At 38.5% G+C, this 15536-nt stretch overlaps 1 protein-coding gene across 1 annotated transcript in view; it reads right to left on the reverse strand.

Annotated features, from left to right (window-relative positions):
• Positions 1-5107: 5107 nt before the first annotated feature.
• LOC128735324 (serine/threonine-protein kinase S6KL) overlaps positions 5108-15536 on the reverse strand; it is a 63521-nt gene continuing 53092 nt past the window's right edge. The window contains exons 8-9 of the mRNA XM_053829818.1: positions 5969-6229; positions 5108-5832 (exon numbers count right to left, since the gene is read on the reverse strand). Of these exons, the coding sequence (XP_053685793.1) occupies positions 5728-5832; positions 5969-6229 (366 nt within the window). The 3' untranslated portion in view covers positions 5108-5727. The remainder of the gene's footprint in view (positions 5833-5968; positions 6230-15536) is intronic.

Below are 15536 nucleotides of genomic sequence, written 5' to 3' on the forward strand. Positions count from 1 at the left end.
GCACAACTCGCGTAGAAGTAACCTAAAGCTTTTCAAGCAGTTAACTTCACCTCTAACTGCTTTAACGCTACCGTACCATCTGCAAGGTTCCAGTTTCGGGAAATAACGGAAAAATTGACTAAAGGGACAGCGCGGGTAAACCCGGCACCTCTTGAGTTTTACTAGCAAACATTGATTAACTGGATTAAATGTGTTTTTAAACAGTGAACATATTAGTATTTATTGTTTCAGATATTTTAAAACAGATCGAAACAACCGTTGCTTGTCAAAATGTCAAAATAATGAGCAAAACAGACGCGAGTGCCGCCAATACGCGAGTAGTTTATAAGCTTCAATTCCCAGAAAAAGTCTCTAGAGAATTGACGTAAAAAATTTATTTCGCAAAAAATAGTAATTTTGTGCCAAATAGTGGATGAAAATTAATAAAGGAGCAACTACGGAGAATCTTTAGGAAAAATGACAAAGGCAGCGGTATGGTTTACGATGGTTTCATGGTGAATTTTGCCGGCACGTCGCGACAGTATAATCAATATATGATGTTTACCACGAGCCCTGCATCGACACTGGCATTCTATGTATATTGATTCTACTGTCGCGACCGATGATTCTTTAAGTAATTTGCCGGTAATCGTCTATCCATTGGCGTAGCTAGGAAATTTCCCTGGAGGGGGCCTAGGGGGTGCCTTCCAAAAAATTTTTGATTATGGTCTTGTTTCTCTGGCTGTCATCGATAGCACAAGGTTTTGAAGGGAAATACCAGGCGGGCTTGATGAGGGTCCGCGTAATTACCAGAAACGTCGGGAGTACAACCTGTCCGCGCGTCACATCTTTATTGATTTCAAAGCAACATACGATACAGTCGATCAAGACCCGCTATGGCAGATAATGCACGAACACGGTTTTCCGAATAAACTGACGCAACTGTGCAGAGCTACATTGGAGAGAGTGTTGTGTTTCGTGTGCATCTCGGAGATACTTTCGAGTATCAAAACAAACAAACGCGTGCCTCTCGCGGACGGAGACTGTTGATGACGACGAACTATAAGTGACAGATGGGTTCGTGTATTTGGGATTGCTGGTGCACACGGACAACAACACTAGTAAGGGGATCTAGTTACGCATTTAAGCTGGAAATTAGGCTTCCTTAGCCCTTCGCAAAACGCTACGCATACGCAATGTTCGAGCGGAAGGTACTGCGGACGATATTTGGCGGAGTACAAACTGAAAGCGGAGAGCAACGGAGACGTATGAAAGTCAGTAGGCTACAGTGCGACGAAAACAGTTCTCAGGCTCAACGTGCAAGATAGCTCGACCACGTTGAAAGTGATTTACGACTTCTGTGACTGGGAAATTTGCGACGAGTGGCCCAACATGTAGCTAAATGGAGACGAACACTTGAAACAGCATGAGCCGGAGTGGCTACTAAGCTACTGACGACGACGACAACTACGCTTTTGTGATTCCTAGTGAAAAATAAAATATCTACACAGCGGGAACATATACACTGAGTTTTTTTCCGGTTTCCAATTCCGATGAGGAAAATTTCTGGAGGGGGCCTGCAGAATTCTGGAGGGGGCCTGGTACCCCAGGCACCCCCTCTAGCTACGCCAATGCGTCTATCCAGCTTTTTACGAGCCATACTGGCGGACGTGTTCGTAATATTTGGATAGCATTTTTGACATTTCCCTAATACATCGCACGTTTTCTTTCCGCGCGTTCACGGTAAAACTAAAGGAATGTACGGAAAGAAAACGTGCGATGTATTAGGGAAATGTCAAAAATGCTGTTCAAATATTACGAACACGTCCGCCATTATGTCGTAAAATGCTGGATAAAGCATTGCACGCAGATGTCAGTGCGTTTTTTTCGTCTCAGGTTTGACAGTGTTGTGGGGTTTGTTTTGATTACTTATTTTATTCGCAAGACTCAGAAGCAAAAAAACTGCAAAAATCCAGCTTTTTACGAGCCATAATGGCGGACGTGTTCGTAATATTTGAACAGCATTTTTGACATTTCCCCAATACATCGCACGTTTTCTTTCCGCGTGTTCACGGTAAAACTAAAGGAACGTACGGAAAAAAATGTGCGATGTATTAGGGAAATGTCAAAAATGCTGTTGAAATACTACGAACACGTCCGCCATTATGGCTCGTAAAAAGCTGGATATATGTTGTACAGAACTGCAGACTGGAATGCCCGTCTTCAAAGAATCATTGATGGTGCAACTAATAGCAGTTAAAACCATAAAATCTAGCGCAAGAATAGATGAGAACTTTCTAGTTTTCATATTATTCTGGATATTGTGGATGACTTAAGGAAGATTTAATTTCGTGGTATTTATGGTCGCAGATTGAGTCCTTATATCCAGCTTTTCACGAGCCATAATGGCGGACGTGTTCGTAATATTTGAACAGCATTTTTGACATTTCTCTAATACATCGCACGTTTTCTTTCCGAGCGTTCACGGTCAAACTAAAGGAATGTACGAAAAGAAAACGTGCGATGTATTAAGGAAATGTCAAAAATGCTGTTCAAATATTACGAACTCGTCCGCCATAAAAATCCCATAAAAAGTTTCCAAGAATAATTATAAAAATTCTAACCAGTATTATTTGTCATCAATGAGAATCGAGTTGAGCTAAGTTAAAACAACAAATATAAAAGCGTCATCTCAAAACATTTGTGCTATACGACCCCTTTCAGGGTAAGGGTAACACAAGCATGCTTTCGGGTTTATTGGATGGTACTGAAACCGAATTGTCACCTCTTTTAGATGCGCTGTTACGGTAGAAGAAAAACTAGGCGTGGAAATTGGACATAGGGAAATCTTGCGCTCTTGCGTTCTGGACCAGTGTGCTGTGCCCGGTTCATTGAGCTTTCGGTTGACCAATTGAGGGTTGAAATTTAATTTTTAGTAGAAGTCTTCGATATTGCAAGGTCTTAAGTTTTGAATTTTCGGCAAGGTCTTAAGTCTTGAAATTTTGAAAAAAAATTCAAAAATTTTTTTCCCGATTTTGTCAGTTTCCCCATTTTCCTTCTTTTGTTAGGTACTCTTACCACTCATATGTAGGATAAACGTATTTCGCACATCCATTCTTTTCACATGACAACTAGATTTTGTAGTTATCTGTTCGTATAAAGCGGAAGAAAAACATTTTTCCCCTAAAGAAAGAGAGTTGATAATATTTCGTTTCATTTTTCCCTGAATTAGGGAAATGGATTGGGGGTTTATCCATTCAAGTTTTTACATAATAGCTATGGATAACAGCTATTAAAACCATCCTCCTTATTAGGGGCTTTGGACCCTCTGCTTTGGTTCTTAGTAGTCTTACCTCCTACAAGAACCGTCTTGCAGGCGGAGAGTTTACACTCATCCTTCGCATGAGTGCCCCCTTCTCTATCCGCATACGACCCTAGTTTCCACCGGTTGTTCGATTTCCACTAAGGAACGTCTCCCGATTGGTACCACGAGGAGGTAGAGATAGGAGTTGCTGAATAAGAGGCTGTGGAACTTCGTGGTAGTTCTGGAGCGCATTATTCAACCATTTACCATTCCCCATTTTGTCGGCCCAACAAAATCTGGGCTGACAAAATCGGAACATTACTGTATTAGGGTATAAATATATTAAGGTTGAAAAAATATTTCCATAGGGAAAAGTAATATATTTTCAACAATGTCTTGCCCCTCGATTCCCAACTTTTTACCTATGGCACGATTTGATAGATTTGTATTTTCGATGAATTTGTGCAAATTTTTTTCGCGAACAAACTATTCTTTTTCAGATTCAGGCGCCCTTTTTCAGATCTCTGCGCACCTAATGAAAAAACTCATACAGTATAAACAATACACTTTGAACGTTCTCCACGCGAAATTTCAACTAATTTTACAGGACGGTACAAAAGTTAGAGCAATTTGAGTGTGTTGCACTTGCACCGTGTCCTTCGCAACTGCAAAATTTAAAACAATTATCCTTCTGTTTCCAATTAAGACACAAAAGAAAATAGCGAGAACCAATACCAACATTTTAAACCTAAACTAGCTAACAGTACAAACTGTTTGGAAAATGATGCATCTTATGCCTATTGAATGGGATTCTACTGTTTCCAACTCACGATAGTAAACACTAGCACCTGCGCGATGCCATGCATAACGATAATCGAAATACGTACCTTCAAAAGGATCGTAATGCTCGTTTAGGTAGAATTAAATCGTATTTATGTCTTTTTCAATGAAACCGCTTTCTTGTGACGATTTTCCACGAAACAGTATGTGTTTAATTTAGTTGAGGAATGCAAGTTAAAAATAAATATAGACAAGAATCCGTCTTTAATTATATTTAAAGAACAATATCATAACTTCTAACGGTGCTAATGTGATGGCTGTAGGCCAATTACGAACAAGTGAATAAAAATAAAGGCCAATAACTATTTTTATGAACCCTAGCTCGGATTCTCCAACGCAAAGGCCAAGTTCAATGATAGCAACAGTATCCCGGCGATTCTAGATAACATTCATTCTTCTTCCTGTATTCTAAACTTTATGTCACGTTCGTTTGCTGCGTTTGCTGCTGCTGCACCCTTCGACGTAGTCATTTGTTAATTTAGTGTTAACATCAGTTAGACTACCATCATCTGCGTCACAAGTGCAGTCAGCGAACGATCCGTAAAACACTGCCATTATGCCCGCATGGCAAACGCATCTCCCCGGGATGCACTTTAGAGAGCCGTGCCGACTCCTCATCACAGTGCTCACACAGTTGTGCGGTTGTGGTTAGGCGTTTTTAATGACAAACGAACTAGCAGTTTCCGGAAAATTCATCTCCACAGGCTGCACCAGCAGCCGCAGCATCCAGCCACGAGACGAGAATCAATCAGACAAGTTAAAACAAATTATCGCTAATTTGTCTCTATGCCTCACGTGCCTCACTCGGGGCAGAGTGCTTTGAATGACTTGAATGGTAACCAATGCGTTGTCATGTAGTAATTATTGTTCCAAACATTAGCCATTGGAAGAGAATGATCGCGTCAAAATTCTTGTTCATCAAATAAAAGGTCGTGATTCACAAATACAAAACTACATAAAGATAAAGTTTACTACGAGCTCAAGGATAAGTTTTATCTTCCTAATTAGTTAGAATGGCTCTTAAAACTACATCTATGTCATTTGCTAGGTTCTAGGTAAACGTGGACGGATGGTTTGGTGAAGCAGAAAGCAGCATCACCATCGCAGCCTTTGCCTCTAATCGCTCGGCTGATCGAGATTCTCTAACTCAACCGGGCGAAGATTGGCTTCTGAGATTATATACTCTAGATTAAAATCTACAACAGAGATTCAGCGTACTTTTGCTTCACTTTGTCAGCTTTACACCACGGTGAACAACACCGATATTGAAGGTTGAACACTCATTACTTAATAATGGCACTTAATTTTTACCAAAGAATTCTTGCGCGAAGCGAAGCGATTTACATCCTCTCCACTACTGGCGATAAACAAGCTTGTTATTTTAGACGAATGTGTTATTTTAATTTGTTTATCCACATGCTGGCTGTTGCTGACCGTTGTTGGTGTTGCTGATGGCTAGAAAAATCTACTTTGCCGCGATGAGGCTTCAACTGTGGTGGCATCAATCATTAAATCTGTGAATCGCGTTTGATTCGCCGTCGTAGATCGAACCTTTCCGATGTGGTTACCTCAGCGTAATATTTATTTTTATGTGGTGCTAATAACTACCAATTGAAGTCGAACGACGACGACGACGACCGTGCAACGGCTTCTCCACCTGTTCTATTGCTCGTTGAAGTGCACATCTCAATCAATTGCTTCGGTGAAATCTGTCGGCCAGAAACAGACATTAATTGTTAATGAACAAATAATGATCAATCTTTATTAATGACGGAATTATAATTCAATTATAGTAGCTAACGACTTGACATGTGATTTTTGTAAGTTGTAAATATAGGTACATACTTGCTTGGTTCGCACTGCATCCCAGTTATAATCTTTGTACAGCGCGATGCGCTGCAACTGCAAAACCGAACGAAGCCGGTATTGAGGTTTCGTTTCCAGCAGTCGCCTTAGTAGGTCCTGTTCTTCTGGCGGAAGGGCCGAAACCGATTCAGGCAACAGCTTTGTTGATTCGGTTTGCTTACGACGGGCATTGCCACCCTGGATAAGTTTGTCGATTTCGTTGGATTTGTTCAAAAACATTTCCAAATCGAGCTCCGGATACTGGAAAACATAGATAGGAAATATCACGTAAATGTCTTTAGTTTACAGAAATGTATCTATCGAAAAGGTATAACAACCTGCAAGTGAAGGGCATATGAAAAATCATTTGGTAGTGGATTCATTATAGCTCAATAGTTATATAAAGGCTAAGCTCCGAAAGCCCAGCAAAGCAAAAGAGGTTTGTTTTAATACGTTGCGTTGTTTAGGTTCCGAGAAAAAGCTTGAGAATTAAGAATTTTACAGAATCGGCATTTTATTCCGTCGGGTTTGTTCCGCTTGACACTGAAATACTTTAGCTTACAGAAAACCTTCGAATAAGGCGACTGGTGGTGCTGTAAACCCAAGCAACAATTAGGGTTTTATGCTCTTATGAACGGTCATAAAACTAAAATTGGTCGTGCAAACCACAATAATAGTGTAATAAAACTCCAATTGTTACTTGGTCACCCAGCGCGATCTCACCTGTCCATTAACTAATAAAGTAGATTTTTGGTAGTTGACTAGGTATAATAGATTCTAACTAGCTTCCAAAATTCAGTTTTATTATTTTTCATTTACTTTCCGTGATTGTATCCTTAAAAAATTAGCACCAAAAATAAGCGGAAAACTCTAAAGAATCGAAATTTAAGGTAAAAAAATATCGACTATTTAAAAAAATCGGTCATGACCGCTTAATAGTAAGCAAAGCAAAGCCTAGGTGCTACGAAACTTGACCTTCTGTTTTTATACGACATACTTCACAGCCAACTAAAAGAGTTCAGGACAACTGCGCAGCTAGTGCTACGATCCTATTAACTCTTACAGCCTCTCTTAGTCGAGATTCGAACATGCGACCACTAGTTTGTTAGACTAGTGTTGTATCTCGAAGCCAACCGGATGATCTCTTAACAGTATTTAACCTAAAAGGGCTTCAGCATGACGTAATCCACGGGTTTCTTCTGTTGCTAATCATTTGTTTCTAAAAGTCTTAATAATATTCGCCTCGATTCTACATACCGATCAAACCCGTCCCAATCAACCAAAGTTTCCTTAATTAGCGCCTCAGTAGAATACGAAAATTAAAGAAAAAACTTGATTTAATCCACCTAGTGGTGAAAGGAACCTTTGTTATACGGTCTTACTTGCTATTTGAGATAGAAATCGACACGTTTGGTTTACATGAAATTTTTGGAAATTGAATAAGTTTACAAAATTTGAAACAAATAGAAGCACTTATAAATTTTGATGGTTTCTTTTCTCATGAAATTGCTGAGTAAGTTGTTACTAATGAGGGTAAGTGCAAGTAAAAGTAAGTTATAAGATAAAATATTATTCTTTAACATATACATTGCGTAGTAAAGGTTTAGTTAATAGGTTTTTGAACTATGCATAATTTCCTGCAACGGCATTCTATTTGATTCACAACAATAAGGTTTTCTTGAATAAATTTCATCAATTTTTGAACCTTCGGTTAGTCACGTTGTTGTATTTTGTACACCATATGTAGGTTTTTGAATGCCATATTGTTATATAGTTACAAATCGTATATTACATATATACTAACGTATATTCTTCAATAAACTTGTTATGAGCAAAATGTCAGAATTATTCAATGCATTATTACTTTAAACTGTTAAGAAAATAGATTAGCACAAACCGACATCACATAAACGAAGCAAGTAGCATGTGAGGTGTACCGCAATTGGCCCCAACTGGAATTTTCTTTCGTTTCTTCATATGGAAATATGGTGTCTGTGTGCAGCAAAACTACCAGCAAATGTAAAATGTTTAAAATGTATCCGTCTGTTGGTAGTCGAGTAATTTGGGGTCAAAATCAGGGTATTTTTTATAATCAAAGTTCTACAGTTCGTAAACAAGGAAACATAGACGTATACTATGTTCAGCAAAGTTGTGTATTTTTATTAATTATACAACTTTGTAATGCATGAAAAAGTCATACAACAATTACAAAAAGAGCTAAAATAGAAAAATTGATTTTTCAAATTCATATACAATAAATAAGATCTCTTCGTTGAAGAGTTAGAAGGTTACTGTGCTCAGCAAAATTTCTTGTAATAATATGCTCTAAAACTTTGCAGAACACATATATTGAAACTGAAGGAAAATAATTTTTTAATTTCACTTTTAGGGGGATTAATCAAAATTCAAATTTTACGAGACGATAGAACTTTCAATTTCAAGAAACTCTTCCAAAGGTTTGATAAACTTAAAACCAAGTTTTCCTAGTCAAAACTCTAGTGCGCACGTTTTCTTTGGTTTTGGGCTATTGTGCGCGCGAGTAACTGTGTTATAAAAGTTGGCGCGAGTGTTTGAGGGTTAATATCTTTTGACCGGTAAAACCAATTCTTATGAAATTTTACATATATATTCGTAGTGTGAAAACCTCTCGTTTGATATTAAAATAATTGAAATTAGGTTATTTTTCTTGGTTAAAATCATTATAAATTATTGTTAATTTTGGTGTGGTGTATTGAATTACTCATAACTTTCAAATTAAACATCCAATCAAAAAACCATTCAATAGTGATCTATCCGGCTATATTACCTGCCAAATGAAACTAATAGCACGTAAATCGGTTTGGCCATCTCTGAGAAACAGGCGATCATTTGAACCTTGTCAAAACTGGTTTTTTAAGCATAACTTTTAAACCATTTGTTTGTTTTCAATAAAAATTGGCGTGAAATTTAGCAATAGTAAGAGCTTTTATTTGGTACTAAGATCGATGAAATCGGTTATGTGGTTCCGGAGAAAATCGTGTCACGTAATTTTCACATTTTTGCTTATAACTTTTAAACTAAAAGTCAGACCACGAAACCATTTAATGGTGATATACTAGGTAAAAATACCTTTCAAATAAAAGTTATAACAGACGAATCGGTTTAGCCATCTCCGAGAAATAGGCGATTGAAAATTGAAGCGCACACACATACACACATACACACACACACACACACACACAGACATTGCTCATTCGTCGAACCTGATCGATTGGTATATGTGACACGGCCCTCCGGGCCTCAGATCGACTTCGTGTTTTTCGACCAGTTCCTAAACCTTTGTTATATTGTATAACAAAGGTAAAAACAAATATTTTTTTACTTAAAATCCACTATTTATCTTATTATGACAGATACGTATTTCACCTACGACTTGCAGCCTGTTTAACCGGAAACTTTCTCTTTCTTAACGGTTTAAGAATCAGTAATTATATTCCGATCTGTATAACAACAATTTTAATCGAAACCCAATAACGTGCACAAAAACGGCTCGAAAATCATTTGAAGATGCATTTGAATCGCATCAATGTAAGTATGTTAATTCACTCACTGGTCACGATTTTCGCTAATACGATAAGTAAAATTAAAATAAATCAATATTCGTGAGCAGCAATAATTAAAAGCAAATTCCTTTCAAATGTGCATTTGAATTAATTAAACATTGACGCTATTGCAGTGTCTGATGGCACTCGATGAATCCGATACAATTCTAAAGGCCATAAATTTGGTTTGTAAAATAATTTTAATTTATTTGAAAGTGCACAATGTATGAAAACTACAACCACAGACAAACAGACAAGACACTCGCGATAATTCCGTCGTCCAATCAAAAACCACTCATTTTCCAAAAAAGCATGTTTCGCAACATGGCCACATCGCGGCGCGCGTGTGTTGCTTTGAGTTTTCAGTATAAAACCATTCAAATGTACAAAACCCTACAGCATAAAACCCTGTAAATGCAAGCTACTTCGCAACATGCATAACAGAGGGTGCTAGTGTGCAAGCAAAATGCGCAGGACGATGGTTTTTAAAGGATTTTCTTCTATGTGTCCTGTCAGTTCGTCAGTGCTACAACTAAAATATGGATACTTCGATATTACCCGATACCAAAACCCGATGTAGGGAAACCAATGTATTTTGGACCCCATTAGCAGCTGTACATAATTAGTACACTTACAGCAAAATCAAACAAAAGTGTCCAAATTATGTACCATGTGCTGATGGGTTCTCAGTAGATTGGTTTCCCTATTTCAGAGGCTTCAGAGACGGTTTATTGTAAGCCCAGCGGTGTAGAACAAATATCAAGCACTGGGTATTTACGTCTTTCAAACTCGCTGTTTACAATCCAGTAGTATCAGGGAAACCGTCTTCCGTTGATGTTTTTCGAATCATTGCTCATAAAGATCATAGCATGCATTGGATTTGTAAATTTAAATCGCGCGCTTTTGAACTGTAATGCATAAAGATATTTAAGGTGAAATTAGTCGTCATCGATTCTGCAAATTTTAAAAGCATTTTTTTTTATTTAAAACAAAAATTCTATCCATGAAAATATGCTCGCTGTATTCAGATTGGCAAGAAGAATGTAGTGAATACATTTCTATAAAGAGAACCCCGCATTTGGGCCTAAAAACTGCTTCTGAAATTGGGCTTTTCGACGAAAAGTTAATGACTGCTAATTTCCCGTTAAACCAAACCAGGAGAAAATATCATAGTTTCCCTGGCGACACTGTGCATTTGGAAACAGTTCAACAAAGTCAAGAGCAAAACTACTGCTGTCCTGTTACACTCAAATCTCGCTTTACGTCCACTATTGGGGGGAGGTAAAAAAAATCGATCGTAAAAAAAGTGGACGTTAATTCATTTTTCAAATTTTGGACGTAAAACAAGAAGACGTTGATTCAAATTTTGGACGTAATAAAAGTGGACGTTAATTCAAATTTTGGACGTAAAAAGAAAAGATGTAATTTCTAATTTTCCTAATGATTTTTGATGACGACGTTAAATCAAATTTGGGACGTAAAACGAAAGGACGTTAATTCAAATTTCCGACGTAAAAAAGGTGACGTAAAACGAAATCACGCAAAACGAATTGACGTAAAAAGAGATTCTAGTGTACCTTAAGAGCCAAACAGAATGCTGCGTGAACGCGTCCGTCAGCGTTATTCTGATAGTTTTTCCATTAAATTGTTAACTTCACGCTGGCGGATGCATTGACGCAGCCTTCTGTTTGGTCACCCCATCGCGATGGCAACCATGTCTTTGCCGCCAACATCTTGTAATGTACGAAAATGAAATAGCATTTTACCGCTGTATTTCACTAGACTGTCAGCAACTTGATTTGGGCCGCTGTCAAATTTTGAGCTAATGACATGTGGACGCTGTGGTGTCATTCGCTGGCAGCTTGATATAAAGATATCAATAAAGTGTGTTTGGCCCTTTAAAGAAAACAAAGATTGTGATTATTACCAATTCTTCCTCGCGTTAAAGACATTTTACCAATTCGATCCCATTTTATCAGTAGCACATCGTTGCCGTAATCGATTACCGATTAATCGGTGAACATTGTCCGTACAAATCGATTACTTCAACGCAAAATAGCTCACTTCTCCAACACAGATATAAAATTGGCCTGAGAGGAGAGGGCTTTGTCACTCATTCTGGAGTACTTCCCAAGCACGGACTTCAAAATGGTCTAGGTTTAATCGCGCTATTAAGAAATCTTGTTGAGACGAGGAAACTTTGTCACTAGTTTTGGCGTACTTCCCAAGCACAGATATCAAATTGGTATAGGTTTACAGAATCTTCGACCTGTTGGGACGGGGAAGTTTTGTCACTTTTTTCTAAAATCACGTTAAAACTATGATAGCGTCGAATCCAACCAATCACGAAGCAAGGCTTTCCAGTTAGACAATGTTTCATTGTTTTCAATTTTTCAAAAGTACGTACTTTGAAATCAATAGGTTTTAATATTGGTGGTGATGCGTAGATTTTCCGATCGATTGGCGTAAAAATATTTAAAATCGATCTGGAAACCGCTAAGCTATTAGCGCTCAAAATCTTTCATTTTTTCGAGACGCTCGCGTTTTTCGATTTTCTGGAATGACACCAAACCTTGCCGTAAGACGTAGTCTTCAACCTGTTGAGACGAGTGATTTAAAAAAAAAAAATTATCACTATTTCTGGCGTACTTCCCAAGCCGAGACATCAAATTTATCTAGGTTTAATCATCGATCTGTTAGGACGAAGAAATTGTCACTTTTATTCTAAAAATACGTTAAAAATTTGATAGCGTCTTTTCTAACCAATCATGAAACAAGGATTGGACAATGCTTCATAATTTTCACATAATCATATTTTTTTTGTGCGCTCCTACAGATAATTATTTTTGCATGAAAATCAAAACTTAAGCTGCTTTTGAGTGTAAAGCAAAGCAAAACCTAGGTGCTACATTTCGTTATCGAAACTTGACCCTCTGTTTTTATACGAAAGATTTCGCAGCCAGCTGTTAGAGTACAGGATAATTGCAGGACCAGTTGCTACGATCCTATTGACTCTAATAGTCTTTTGAATGCAGTTTTATAAAAAAAATAGTCATTAGCTTAATCGCGTCGTTTTTACGGTGCTATCCGTTAGAAAGTTAACAGATTAACGTACGTTCGTAAGTGGTGTAATCACTGTGATTACACTCTAAGCTAGTCGAAATTCCATCAATTTCACTCGAAAAAGTTACAAATCATTCAATGAGTCTCGCTTCTTTCGAGTACATTCTTTGTTGGTCCTAGCTTTACATAAATTTGCCTTGGTCGAATCCCAAAACATAACAAATATACGTTCCTTATCGAAACTAGAACAGCCTTGACTCACCATTTTGCATTATCATTACGACTAATCCAAAAACTGTAAGCATTGCGTATACAACTGATTAGCATATTGCGAAACTAGTAGTTGATAGAAGTGAACAGTAGAGTAGAGTAGAGCAGAGTAGTGAACAGAATATTGCTGACAAAGTTATCAGTTCAGAATCAACACCGTAGGGTAAATAACCGATTAATCAGCAGTCGCCTATTTTAATCAGCTGAAAATAAATAAACGTAAAATGCCGTATTTTGTTCTTAATTTTAGAATGTTTTGATCATCAGAAGAACATCATCTTGAATCACTTAACCATAGATGTAATTCATTCAAACACAATTTTCTATGTTTTCGACAAGAATTATGATGAATTATAAATCGTTGTCAAAAAACTTACATTTTTCCAGCTGCTGAAGAGAATCGCCACTTCGCTACTTTGAGCACTGATTACAGCATTTCTGATAATCAAGCACTCATTTTTCACATACTATATTGTAGTAGACATGTGAGTGCTTGCGTCATTTGACACCAAAGTCCGAAGCTTATTACAGCGATAATTTGGGATTATTTTGCAATACGTCAGTAAAATCCAGCAGTCGCACCTGCTGAAAGCACCTTGATGGTTAAAATGCGTTCGGGCTGATTAAATTAGTACCGGCGCCTTAATTTTCCATGTAAAATATCGGAAGCATATAAGTAGTAACAGCTTGAAGCACTAAAGTCAACAAGAAGATTGATATGCTGATATTCCTCACTTAGTCAACCCATCGCTTAGAATAAGGTAAAATAATCAGTGATCTGATTACTGCGTAAAGTAGGTTCCCTACCCTATTTGAAATAATGTTTTTATTCCACTAAAGTGTTCAAATTACATTACCCTGTGACCGCAAAATTCGCAGAAAAATATAATTTGCACTTTCCTATCGATAAAGCGCAATTAACAATCCAAAGTGCAGAGGAATTCTTCACAGCCAAGGATCAACTTTCGAGCAGACATCCACCGCTGCTACCGTCGTCGACTGCTAATCAACCTAAACAACCGGAAATTCTAAATTGTTAAATTTCATTTCATGCCGCAGGCAGAGGTGCATACGACGAGTCACACACGTTCCTAACTTCTTCTACCTTTCCACCTATACCTGACGTTGCTTCTCGCAACCCGGGAGCATAAGAGTATCCCGGAGGGATACTCGGTGGCAAGCTAATCATGGTTTTATATATTTGATTTATTGCGGTCATATTATTCGCTCGTTGTTGGTCGGTCTTCAGCCGAACCGTCCCAGACTGCTGCTGGATGCAGTTCGAGTCACATACACAGTCACACAGCTGCCTGGCAGGACGCTTCCGTGTAAGAACCTGATGCACGGACAGATTCAGGCCCCAGCGAACGGAACAACTGTGGGTAGCGGAATAGAGGAGTTATTCGGCGAGTTGCATTGGGCTGGTCAAGAGCAACGCTTTCGAAACCCGGGCAGATAAAAAAGTGCCACATAATGAGATAAATGCTGTCTAGCTGACTGTTTGAAAATTTTTTATGAATTTTTGTTAACATAAATTTCATTTTTTTTATTAGAACAGAGTTCGTTTCGTGCTTCTTTTGTGCAGTTGAATATTGATTATCACTTCAAGTAGCGCACAATGGACACAAATGCATTCGTTATCTTAATCGATGAGTGGATGCGATGGTTGCTGATCGATCACTTCCTCGCAAAATTGCATTCCAATCACATAGCAAGGAACCATGGCAAGACACGTACTTTTTTCGAATAGATAAGAGCAGACACAGACGGCAAAACGGTAAAGCGAGTGAGTGTAGGTAAGTTCCGGGCTCGATCTTCCTCGATCGGCGAACGACGGACAATATGCGTTCACCGTCGACGGACGGACGAACGATGCAATAATGGTCCGTTCAGTAAATTGAGCTAGAACTTGAAAATTGTCAAGTTCTCGTTGTTGGTGCCGACGACTCACGGCGAATTATCCAATTTATCGCGGGCATTGTGCAAATCACATTATGCCTACGTATGTATGTGGTGCGTAGAGAGTGATTGAGTTAAGTGACTCCGCCGCTCGATCTAGCAACAGAGGGGTGGTTTCTGGAATGTTGGCTGCTTCTTCAATCAATTGCCAGTGCAGTAAAGTGACGAAAGAAAAGTTTCCGCTGCTACTTACCGGGCATTTATAGTTTATTATGGAGATTTTATAGACGCTACGGTTCAACTTGCGGAAGACACGAACAGGGCAATTTGAATGGTTACGTGTTGTGCAATATTATAATGTTGTATTAAACGAAAATTCAGACTGGTTGAACTACACTTATGCAAGTGTCATGACTATCAAAATGTCACCATTAATAATTTGATTAAACGACAACTAAAATTTCTCAACGACAATCGGACAAGAGATCGCAGCCGGAGTTCCGACCTTGCCGGCTTTGGACGTCACATCGGCCCAAGATCTTTACATGCGTCAACATCATGCTGAAACCGGGTAGCGCGTTTCGCGCAAAAGTGTTGACAGCAATGACTCATTCGATTCTGATCGGGCGCCGGACGCAATAAATAGCGAATGCCGCCCTGCCTAGTCATGTTGCGATCCGGTGCGGCGCACCGTTCGCGGTTCGGTTGTTTATTGTTTCAACCAGATTAGAATAATAATGCAACTGTCCGATTCT

The sequence above is a fragment of the Sabethes cyaneus genome, chromosome 1, assembly GCF_943734655.1.
Source record: "Sabethes cyaneus chromosome 1, idSabCyanKW18_F2, whole genome shotgun sequence".
NCBI lineage: Eukaryota > Metazoa > Arthropoda > Insecta > Diptera > Culicidae > Sabethes > Sabethes cyaneus.